Genomic DNA, 11,816 nt, shown 5'->3' on the forward strand with positions numbered 1-11,816 from the left:
CCTCTGTGCCAGAAGAAGATGTCAGAGACTCTGGAACTAACTGTAAACCACTTGGCATAGGTGCTGAGAACTGAACTCTAGTCCTCTGGAAGAGCAGCTAAATTCTCTTTATATATATATATATTTTTTTTTTTTCTAAAATTATTTTTAAAATGTAAGATTCACTAGGCCCCTCTCCAAAACTAAAAAGCAGTCAATAATTGCTGAAGAGGTGCTACCTACAAGTTGACAAGCGATACCAAGGCTATAGTTTTTGTGAATTGTTCCAGCGCTAAGGTAGGCCTTTTGGTGATGCAGCTGTCTTTGATTCTCCCATGCTTCTATAAGTAGCCCCCTATGTTCCTCCAGTAATGTGTCCCCCTCAACACCTCATTGATTCACCAAGCTATACTTAGAATCAATTCTCTCACCTGTTGTCAGAAGTCTGTCTGGAATGAACAGAAGTTTGTTCACACTTCATTAGAAAAAGTCACATGGCCGGGTGGTGGTGGCGCACGCCTTTAATCCCAGCACTTGGGAGGCAGAGGCAGGCGGATTTCTGAGTTCGAGGCCAGCCTGGTCTACAGAGTGAGTTCCAGGACAGCCAGGGCTACACAGAGAAACCCTGTCTCGAAAAACAAAAACAAAACAAACAAACAAACAAACAAAACATTAAAAAAAGAAAAAAGAAAAAGTCACATGACACCAAAGACTCTGAGGGCTAGAGGAAGGGTCAGGGTAAGAACGTGGGGTTGATCAAAGGCTCTAAGCATGCATGGTCAGAGAGACCATGCCCATATGGTAGCCCCACTGTGAATGCCAGAGCCTAGTGGTCATTAAGTTCAGTGAGTCAGGATCAGACACAGCTGCAGGCCCAGACAACATTTTATCCTGGGCAGGGCCATGTCCTCCCTCTCCTACTTTCCCAAACTTGTCAGACAAGTCCAGGCCTGAGCACCCAGCATAAATCTCAGTAAGCACCCTGTGATTCAGTGAACTAGTAACTCACAAATGCATGAACACACATGTTACTTATGCATGTATTCACTAATACACCCCTCATATCCAGGGTCTCGAGATCACCAAACAGCAAGGTCTCAGTTTAACTATTAGGCACAGACAGGACTTAGAGTCCTGTCTAGAAATCCATAAAAGGTTTTTGGTTTGGTTTGGTTTGGTTTTGGTTTGGCTTGTGTACTCGTGTGTGTGTGTGTGTGTGTGTGTGTGTGTGTGTGTGTGTGTGTGGCATAAAAGCCAAAGGTCAATTCAGTGTGTTTCTTTATTGCTTTCCACACTTTTTTAAGGTAGCATTTTACATTTTCTTATATGTCCGTGTGGGCATGTGCTTGGGTGGCAGTCGTAAGAGCTGTAACGTGTGTGTCCCAGGGATTGAACTCAAGTGACCAGATTTAGCTGCAGGTACCTTTACTGGCCCTTCTTATATTTTAAAATGCCTTTTTGAAGGGATTATGGATGGAACTCTGTGAGAGAGCACTCGGCTAGCAAGCATGAGATCCCCGATCCTGTTCCCAGTCCAAAATAAACAAGCAAAACAAACTGTTGGAGTAATATTTTTGTACAACGTATGAAGATGTGTCTCTGACCTTTCTTGCCTGCCTAAGGCAAAAACAAACAAAAACCCAACTTGTTCTAATGAGGAGGGGTCCCACAAAAACAAAAGTGCCTAGGGCCTAAAATGTCTCAGTGATGTGGAGAAAGTACTCTAGAAGCAAGTAGTTCTCAGAGACCACACTGCAGGACCACACATTTGCTTGCCCAGTTCAGTGTGCCGCTGTCCACACAAAGACCTCCCCAAGTGTTGTCTGAGTAGGAGGGGCTGTTGCTAGTCCAGCCCGAGCCCCGCCCCATGCCAAGGCCAGCCTATGGGCTGAGTGGGGTGACTATCTCCAAAAGCTGGGAATTTCCCTGAGCGGCAGCAGCAGCCTCTCTAAGCTGGTGCAACTAGGACCAGCTTGTGGGACAGAATCCAGCTGAGCCATGCTTGGGCTTACACAGCATGCTCAGAAAGTTTGGAGAATGAAGCCCTTCAGTCCTGAGGTCAGCAGGGACGAGTGGGCGTCTGGAGGGTTCCCAGGGCTGGGCTGGTTTTGGTCACTTGAGCACCCCTTTTCCCGATGGCTGCCAGTTTTTCTGGTGGAAGAAACAGAAAAGCCTCACCAGGTCGGCCTGGGACTGAGGGCCCAGCTCTCAGCTCCTCTTTCAGTACAGATGTAATGGTTCCTCTGGCCCTTGCGGGGAAAGTGGTAAGGTCAGGCCAAGGCAAAGCTTGGGGGAAGTAGATGGCGGGTTCCTGGCCACAGAGGCAACTCCCTTGTACCTTTCATGGCAATGTCCTTTCTAAGCCTCTGTTCTGCTCTCTGACCTTGCTGGGCCCTGCAGGTCAATGTCCAACTGAAGTCTCAGCAGGGACAAAATTATGACCAAGGGACTGGACCCAGCTACTTCAAGTGGGGGTCGGAAAGTTTGAGATAAGCCTTGAACTCTGCCTCCTTTGGCCAGGTTTCCCCAGACCCATCCCCTGCCACCGCAGCCCACCTGCTTCGCATCTGTACTCTCTTCCTGACCTTGCTCGAGTTGGCCCAAGGCTCCAGAGGTTCCATGGTATCCAACCGGCCGTTCATCACTGTTTGGAACGGAGACACTCATTCCTGCCTGAAAGATTATGGAGTGGATGTGGATGTCACTGTCTTCGATGTGGTTGCCAACAAGGAGCAGAGTTTCCAAGGCCCTAACATGACTATTTTCTACAAGAAGGAGTTGGGCACCTACCCCTACTATACCCCCACCGGGGAACCCGTATTTGGTGGTCTGCCCCAGAATGCCAGCCTGGTTACCCACCTTGCTCACACATTCCAGGACATCCAGGCTGCCATACCTGAACCTGACTTCTCGGGACTGGCAGTCATTGATTGGGAGGATTGGCGCCCACGATGGGCCTTCAACTGGGACAGCAAGGACATTTATCGGCAGCGCTCACTGGAACTGGTCCGGGCAGAGCACCCTGACTGGCCAGAAACTTTAGTGGAGACAGTAGCCCAAGACCAGTTCCAGGAAGCTGCACAGGCCTGGATGGCAGGCACCCTCCAACTGGGGCAGGTACTGCGTCCTCGTGGCCTCTGGGGCTACTATCGCTTCCCTGACTGCTACAGCTACGACTTTCTGAGTCCCAACTACACAGGCCAGTGTTCACAAAGCATCCGTGACCAGAATGACCAGCTAGGGTGGCTGTGGAACCAGAGCTATGCCCTTTACCCCAGTATTTACTTGCCTGCAGCACTGATGGGTACAGGGAAGTCACAGATGTATGTTCGACACCTTGTGCAAGAGGCGTTCCGTGTAGCTATGGCTTCCAGAGACCCCCATGTGCCTATATTCCCCTACGTCCAGATCTTCTATGAAACAACAGATTATCTTCTGCCCCTGGTGAGTCCTCTGTGACCTTGACAACCTTCCTTGTTAGGTAATATGGTAATAGGTCCAACAACTGAGTCCACTTAACTTCAGGGTATTAGGGTATTACTATCTTTGGGAAACGTTGGGGAGGTTCTTGGGGCTTTGTCCAAATTGTTTTACTACTGACTTAAATATTCCAGTGTTTTGTCCATTCATTCCCCAACACACAGAACAACTACTTTATGCTAAATTCTGTGTGAAGCATGAGAGATTCAGAACAGGGAACAGGCTTGCCCCTGGCCACCAACACTAGAGCGGCCTCAGGTGAAGGTTAGAGATTATTTGTCCCATCCAGTAATGAATGTTACAGCAGTTCCTGCAGGGAGGAAGGACAGTAGGCGTCATACAACTGTGCAATCTCCTTCCCAGGAGGAGCTGGAGCACACCCTGGGGGAGAGCGCAGCCCAGGGAGCCGCAGGAGCAGTGCTCTGGATGCAGTCAGAAAAAACAAGTACCAAGGTAAGTGGAGGCCTGGGAGTAGGGTAAGGATGAGGAGAGACTGGCTTCCTCTCTCTACCTCTGATGTCCTGGCTAAGCACCAGGCAAGCACATCGCTGTGGTCTTGCTTACGCTCTTCTTCCCACTCAGGAATCATGCCAGGCTGTTAAAGCATATATGGATTCCACACTTGGGCCCTTCATCGTGAACGTGACCAGTGCAGCTCTTTTGTGCAGTGAAGCGCTGTGTTCCGGCCATGGACGCTGTGTCCGCCATCCCAGTCATCCTGAGGTTTTCCTCACCCTCAACCCTGCCAGTTTCTCCATTGAGCCAACACATGATGGCAGGCCCCCAAGCCTCAAGGGTACCCTCTCACTTAAGGATCGGGTGCAGATGGCTAGGAAATTCAAGTGTCGATGCTACCGTGGATGGAGCGGCAAGTGGTGTGACAAGCACGGTATATGGTGATTAGCTGCACCACACTGAACACCTGACACACCCAGGACCTACCTATGACTTCCTCAAATACAATCACATGCCCACAAGTCACAGTCAGGAGTACACTCAACCACGGTCATGGCCACATGCACACAGACAGGCACAGTCACGGGGATAGTCATATAGTGAATCAGAATTTAGGGCAGGCACTATCAATTCTGTGCCTATAAGGACCTAATCATAAGCAGGATTATAGGCAGTTCCTCCAGAATCTATGAGTCTGCAGACACAAAAGCTGCCATTTGCCACTAGAAGTGGGCTAACTCATTCAGTCTTTACAATTGACATGCAGGGAAGCAGGAGCACTTTTTATTAACTTACTCTTTTGCTCTGCTGGGAATTGAATTTAGGACCTCACGAACACTAGGCAAGTGCTCTAACACTAAACTATATTCCCAGCCACTGAGGGTGTGTACTTCCTGTCCAATGTTGCCCAGAAAGAAGTGACAAGCAAGGTCAGGCATTGATGATGCACACCTTTGATCCCAGCACTCACGGGAGGCAAGGCCAGCCTGGTCTACATATTGAGCTCCAGGATACATGGAGAGACGCTGTCTCAAACCAAACCAAACAACCAGGAGAGATGCATATTGAAATCTAGGCTACCTAGCTCCAAAGATAGAATCTTGCACACCTACTGCATATCGATGGTGCCCTAAGAGGGCTGGGGGAACATACTAGTATCACTCTACAGAATCCCTGAATCTGCTCAGAGTATTAGCATTACTCAACCCAGCAAACAAAGCTGTCCTATATTACTTAGCTGTTTAATTAGCTCCTAAAATAGGCAGGTCTCAGAAACCCAGAAGGCACTCGAAAGTCTCGGAAAGTCTCTATACTTTCACCCGATTGTGTTGTCTGAAGACGACTGCTTCCCATGACCATGAGAAAGTTCCACCTGATCAGACCATTTCCACCGACCCACTAGGACTGGAGACGGACGCTACTAGAGCGGAAACAAAATGAGACTCCTATTTCTTTGAGCTTGGAGCTGGGAGACGTGCAGGCGGAGCTGAACACAGGCAAGCGCTAGAAGCCGGAGGTCGAGCCAAGAGGAGGCGGAGCCAACGAAAGGAAACTACCTAGTCGCCACCGGAAGGGAAGAAGCCAGGGTCAGAATGGGCCCACACTAGTTCTGTTGTGACGCTCAGAACCAGGGGCGGGGTGTCTAGGTAGTGACATTCCGGGCACTGAGAACTTAGGAGGAGGTGAGCTGTCTCCTGCGAAGACTGCAGTGAGTACTCCGTACTGCTGGGACCAGCGGAGGAGTTGGAGCCAGAGACAGCAAGTTACCCAACCGTGCGCAGGCAGGACGCAGAGCATCCCGGAACTCGGCTTTAACATGTCAGTATCACCCTCACTTCTCACATGCTGCCCGTTTATCCTCCCCGCGCCTGTGGTCCCCAAGTTACTGTGTCGCTCCTCAAATCATCCCGGTGTTGCCCTTTCCCTTAGAGCTTGCCGAGCCACACCCACCCATAATCAGGCTTTTTAAAAACCCCACTCTCAAAAGATATACAGCCCGTGTCCCACAAGGGGCAGGTGCAGACCCTCCCTGAAGACCAGGAGCTTCGCTCCACCTACAGTGCTGGGGTCCGCAATGAAGGGGTTAAACCTTTCTGGGGAACCCTAGTGCTCTGAGCTAGGGGCGGACCCTGAAGTTCCTCCTTCCAGACCTTACTTAGAAGGTGTGGGAGCTGGGGAGGGGGTGTTGCATCTGCTGAGCCAACTGAGGCAGGTAAGAGGCTTAAAGCCCTGTGTGTGGGGTTTGTGGGGTGTGGGGAAGAAGGCTGTCCTCAGGCTTAGGGAAAGTTGGGAAAGGGAGTCAGGAGGAATGTTCTAGAGTAATTGAGTAAAGGAGAGGGACCCAGCTGTCACCCACTGTAAGAAATTCCCCAACATAGACCCGCCTGCCAGCAGATCCTAGAATAAGGTAGGTAAACAATGGGGTTTATAGCTGGTGCATTGAGGCCCACACCTTTAACCCCAGCACTAGAGGCAGAGGCAGGCGGATCTCTGTGAGTTCAAGTGGCCTACAGTGAGTTCCAGGACAGCCAGGTCAGTTACACATAGAAACCTTGTCTCAAAAAACAAACAAAAAAAACAGTGGAGCTTCAGCATGGAGGCCTGGGTCCCCAACCTAGTAGCCGTTGGACACCTGTAGATTTAGGAAGGAAGCCATGGTCCTTATCAGGGTGACTATGAAATTCAGACCAGAGGCAAGCAGACTTGCAAAAGCCACATTATGTGCGATGGGCCAAGCTCCAGGACGGTGGCATCAGAGCCCCATGTATAGGGACAGGTGGGTCCAAGTCCAGAGTGTCCTGACTTGGACAGAATTGGGGCGGAGGGCCATGGGCTCTGTGCCCTGACGAAGAAAGACAGTAGAGGGAGGGGAAGCTGAGCCTGTTTGGGGTGGGTGTGGGTGTCCCAGGAACCATTTGACAGCCAGTGGGTGTGGCACAGATAGCTGAAAAAGCTCAGAGCTGGAGGACAGCTGACATGTAGGGCACAGGGGCTTGTAGGAGGGTCTTCTGAAAAGGAGAACTCAGGTGAGGGCAAGCTAAAGGTATGATGTCTGTTTTGCACTGCCAAGGCCAGCAAGCTACAGTCCTGGCCTGCTAGGAGGCTGAGGCACTTAGGTCACTACTTGGAGGCAAACACAGGCTACATACGGGGGTGGGGGGTGGGGGGTTGGGGGTGGGGGGAGTGCATAAGCCTAAGCAAACTCAAAAAAGCAAGTGAGCTAAGTTGGTTAGCCTGGCATGGTAAGGTGTGGCAAATGATAAGAGATTTGCAGTCAGAGCTTCTGGGTTCCAGCCCAGCCTTCAGCACTTCCCATCACCACCACCTTCCCTCCAGTGTTGGGGCAGGACACTCACCTAGTCTCCATGAGTCCTCCTCACAAGTGTAGGGCTGGCTCTCCTCCAGATTTTCAAATACTTGCCTGTACTTTCAAGTGCATGTGGGACAAGGTGAAGCACACAGTCCCCCAATTCCAGGATGCATGTCTCCCCTCCACTAATCAGTCCTTCCCTGCCCCAACTGTGTCTTCCTGACATAGTCTAGCATGGCTGTTATGCTCTTATATAAGGAGATGCCACTGCCTGGAGACTGTGGCCTTACCCTCCAGCCAGGCACTAAGCCATCTGAAACCTAACAGAAAGTGACCTTGGCTTCCTGCCTGACACAGCTGAGCCTGGATCCTACCTGTAGTCAAGAGCTGACCCCTACCTTAGACCCTGTGCACCGGATGGAGCTGATCCTGAGTGCCAGCCCAGCAAAGCTGACTCTAGATCCTGCATGCCAGCCAGAGTTGACCCTGAGATTCAACCTGACCAAGCTAACCCTGGATCCTGCACGCCAGCCAGAGCTGTCGCTGAGTCCCAGGCTAGCTGAGCTGACCCTGGATTCCACATGCCACCCAGAGATGAGCCTCAGTCCTGGCCCAGCTGAGCTTACCCTGGATCCTCAACACCAGGCAAAGGAGATCCCAGTCCCCAAGCTGGCTGAATTGACCCTGGAGCCTGTACACTGCCGACCTGAGCTCATGAGTGCTTGTGCCGACCTCATCAATGACCAGTGGCCCCGCAGCCGTGCCTCCCGTCTCCACTCTCTGGGCCAGTCCTCAGATGCCTTCCCCCTCTGCCTGATGCTGCTAAGTCCTCAGCCCGTACCTGGAGCAGCCCCTATTGTGGTGGGCCATGCCCGCTTATCACGGGTACTGGACCATCCCCACAGCCTCTTAGTGGAGACAGTGGTGGTAGCCCGGGCTTTGAGGGGCCGTGGCTTTGGTCGCCGCCTCATGGAGGGCTTGGAGGCCTTTGCCCGAGCCCGGGGTTTCAGACGGCTGCACCTTACCACTCATGACCAGATATACTTCTACGCCCATCTGGGCTACCAACTGGGTGAGCCTGTGCAGGGTTTGGTCTTCACCAGCCGTCGGCTGCCCACCACTGTCCTCCGTGCCTTCTCTAAGCCACCCTGCCCCCAGCCACCCTGCAAAGGGCCTATCCTAGCTGCTCAAGTTGTCCCAAGGAGCTCTAAGGGACTCCCATTGCCGCCACCTCCTCCCCTACCCCAGTCTCTGACCACCCCACCGCCTCCTTCACCTGAGCCCCTTCCTCAAAACCCGCTAGAGACACGATATCGAGATCTGAAGGGGTGCCCTATATTCTGGATGGAAAAAGACATCTGATGGCCCTGTCTCTCTGGGACACTGGATTGCCCAGAACAGAGCCAGCCTCAGTCCACTGGCCATTCTCCACCCCCTGGGGACAACCTTAGCCTGTGTATCTTTCCTGGGTACCAGTGGGCCAGGAGGTGGCTCCGGAGCTTTGGCTCGGAGCTGTCAGTGTGGCTAAATAAAGGCTTCCATTAGGTATGACTGTGACAATTTATTGTTAACCCCCATCCCAGATCCCCTGTGTCTGACAGAAACCTTACTACCCAACTTAGCCCAAGAGCCCTTGATGAGGTAATACTGTCTTTTGTGCCTCCTTTCCCCTTCCCCTCACTCATTATCACTCATGGAGCACTTCCACTGTGTCAGGTCCTGCACTGGACATGGGTAATGAGGAATCTGTAGACAGACAGGGATGAGGAAAATAACAGGGCTCATGCTAGGAGCCCAGGTACCCTCACTTCCCTCAGGGATCTGGGAGAGAACTGATGTTAGAGACCTAAGTGCTGAATATGGATTAAGCCAGGGAAGCAAGTAGGCAAAAACCAAGTGTTCCTGAGACAGACAGTGTGGGCAGGGGAAGAAAGGGGATTTATGACAGCCATGAGTCTGCAAGGCCTCAGAGAACATGATGGTGACCTGACAGAGATGGAGGACCCTGGAGGGGAGCAGCCCAGGATGCTAAGGGTATGGGTTCTCTGGGAGACCCATGGAATATTTGGAGGCCATATTTACCACCACCACCACCCCAGCTCTGCCCCATTCCCTGAGGAGAGCAACAAGGGAAGCTTTAATGGTTTTTCTTGCTGTGCAAAAGGCAGCATGTCTTTGGCCATGGACTCTAAGCCTGTACCCGCTCTTTCCTGCAGGTGTCCATCTCTGTGGCATGACCATGCAGCTAGGCCTAACCCTGGTGGTGGGGTTAACCCTGTGCTTGGTGCATGGCCAGGCTTTGCTGCAAGTCCCTGAGCATCCCTTTTCTGTGCTATGGAATGTACCCTCAGCAAGATGTAAGGCCCACTTTGGTGTGCATCTGCCTCTTGATGCCCTCGGCATCATAGCCAACCATGGCCAGCATTTTCATGGCCAAAACATCTCCATCTTCTACAAGAACCAGTTTGGTCTTTATCCTTACTTTGGACCTAGAGGCACAGCCCACAATGGGGGAATCCCTCAGGCTGTGTCCCTAGACCACCACTTGGCACAAGCTGCCCACCAGATCGTCCACAGCCTAGGATCTAGCTTTGCTGGCTTGGCAGTGTTGGACTGGGAAGAATGGTACCCACTCTGGGCTGGGAACTGGGGCCCCCATCGACAAGTCTACCAGGCAGCCTCTTGGGCTTGGGCACAGCAGATGTTCCCTGACTTGGACCCTCAGGAACAGCTCTACAAAGCTCACACTCACTTTGAGCGGGCTGCCCGTGCACTGATGGAATACACACTGCAGCTGGGCCAGATGCTTCGCCCGCATGGGCTCTGGGGCTTTTATCGATACCCGGCCTGTGGCAATGGCTGGCATAATATGGCTTCCAACTACACAGGCCACTGCCACGCAGCTGTCATTACCCGAAACACCCAGCTGCATTGGCTCTGGGCTGCCTCCAGTGCTCTCTTCCCTAGCATCTACCTCCCACCCAGACTGCCACCTGCCTACCGTCAGACCTTTGTACAACACCGCCTGGAGGAAGCCTTCCGTGTAGCCCTTATTGGGCACGTGCATCCTCTACCTGTTCTGGCTTATGCTCGCCTCACACACCGGAGCTCTGGGAAATTCTTGTCTCTGGTAAGTAGAAGCTGAGGTCTGGATCTGAGTCCAGAGAAACAGCCCTGCCCTAGAAAGGTCTGAGGAGAAAACTTTTCCAAAGGGACTTGGAGGTCGTCATGATCTAGAGGTTTTTAAAAAGACCCTGTCCTCAGCCGGGCGGTGGTGGTGCACACCTTTAATCCCAGCACTCGGGAGGCAGAGGCAGGCAGATCTCTGTGAGTTCGAGGCCAGCCTGGTCTACAGAGCAAGTTCCAGGACAGCTAGGGCTACACAGAGAAACCCTGTCTTGAAAATCAAAGCGACAAAAAGACCCTGTCCTGAAGTAGGGAGGTATGGTTGTGTGCTGGGAGATCTCAGTGGTACCTGGTCTAAGGACAGTTATTCTCTGAATGGAAGTCCTAAGAAATTACTTAGAGGCTCTGTTAAAAGGACTCCTCTACTCTAGAGGCAGAATCATAGCAGTAAACCACACGGTGTCATGGTAAAGTTGGGCCCTGATGGATCTGGCCAGTTGAACTTTGGCTTAACAGCTCTCTGCCTGCAGGACGACCTGATGCAGACGATTGGTGTGAGTGCAGCACTGGGAACAGCTGGAGTGGTGCTCTGGGGGGACCTGAGCTTCTCTAGCTCTGAGGTGAGCACTGCTTCTTCACCATGCACATACTGGAGACCCAAGATAGGGGAGAAGCCAAGTCATAAAAAAGGAGCACTGACCTATCTTTTTCTCTCTATAGGAAGAGTGCTGGCATCTCCATGACTACCTAGTGGGTACTTTAGGTCCCTATGTAATCAATGTGACCAAGGCTGTCATGGCCTGCAGTCACCAGCGATGCCATGGCCATGGTCGGTGTGCCCGGAAAGACCCAGGACAAATGGAAGCCTTTCTACATCTGCAGCCCGATGACAGTCTTGGAGTTTGGAAGTCCTTCAGATGCCGTTGTTACTCGGGCTGGTCTGGTCCTACCTGCCTGGAGCCTAAACCTGAGCCCAAGGAAACAAAATAAGAGGAGTTCCAGCCTTTGCTTCTTGACCCTGTTGCCACTTTCCCAGTCCTAGAGGAATTCCTGTTTATGCTTTGTTTAGCTTATGGAACTTTCCCAAGTACATATCCTACTTCCACCAACACAACCTTCCATAGGAATTCCTGGGGAATAGATAGGGCCTAATAGAAAACTGGCCTCAGCCCTCTGAGATCATCTGACTTAAAGCAATAAAGAAGCTGTAGGGTTAGTTCCAGGCATTTAAGGTTACTAGCCCGGGGCTTCATTCCTATTCCCCAGCGTATCTATAGAGAAGTTCTATCTAGGGGCAGACAACCAGTACACTTCTCCCAACAAACACACAACCCAAAATTAAGCTAAGATCTGTTAAATGCTAAGCTATTATCTTTATTCTTATCCATTAAAGTCACTCTTTCATTACTTGAAGTTTGTCTGTCCTCACTATTCTGCCTAGCGTCAAACCCTGGCACCTCAAAAC

The 11,816-nt window shown here is 51.6% G+C and overlaps 3 protein-coding genes across 4 annotated transcripts; all 3 read left to right on the forward strand.

Annotated features, from left to right (window-relative positions):
• Positions 1-1,874: 1,874 nt before the first annotated feature.
• Positions 1,875-8,773, forward strand: Hyal1 (hyaluronidase 1). Of its 2 annotated transcripts, XR_013105717.1 has the most exons (5): positions 1,915-2,037; positions 2,500-3,423; positions 3,823-3,912; positions 4,042-5,733; positions 7,583-8,773. XR_013105717.1 is itself a non-coding variant. In XM_076917941.1 (4 exons), exons 1-4 carry the CDS (start codon positions 1,978-1,980, stop codon positions 4,357-4,359), a joined length of 1,392 nt encoding a protein of 463 aa, XP_076774056.1. In that variant the 5' UTR covers positions 1,875-1,977; the 3' UTR covers positions 4,360-6,465. The 2 variants fall into 2 exon arrangements, 1 of the variants encoding a protein (XP_076774056.1); XM_076917941.1 differs by lacking the exon at positions 7,583-8,773 and having other exon boundaries at positions 1,875-2,037; positions 4,042-6,465.
• Hyal3 (hyaluronidase 3) lies at positions 5,591-11,764 on the forward strand. The gene is made up of 4 exons (XM_034483816.2): positions 5,591-5,733; positions 9,442-10,355; positions 10,882-10,971; positions 11,072-11,764. Exons 2-4 carry the CDS (start codon positions 9,459-9,461, stop codon positions 11,339-11,341), a joined length of 1,257 nt encoding a protein of 418 aa, XP_034339707.1. The 5' UTR covers positions 5,591-5,733; positions 9,442-9,458; the 3' UTR covers positions 11,342-11,764.
• Naa80 (N-alpha-acetyltransferase 80, NatH catalytic subunit) lies at positions 7,643-8,773 on the forward strand. Its single transcript, XM_076917942.1, has one exon. The coding sequence runs from the start codon at positions 7,643-7,645 to the stop codon at positions 8,585-8,587; it is 945 nt and encodes a 314-aa protein (XP_076774057.1). The 3' UTR covers positions 8,588-8,773.
• Positions 11,765-11,816: the final 52 nt, after the last annotated feature.

The sequence above is a fragment of the Arvicanthis niloticus genome, chromosome 21 (assembly GCF_011762505.2).
Source record: "Arvicanthis niloticus isolate mArvNil1 chromosome 21, mArvNil1.pat.X, whole genome shotgun sequence".
Classification (NCBI taxonomy): domain Eukaryota; kingdom Metazoa; phylum Chordata; class Mammalia; order Rodentia; family Muridae; genus Arvicanthis; species Arvicanthis niloticus.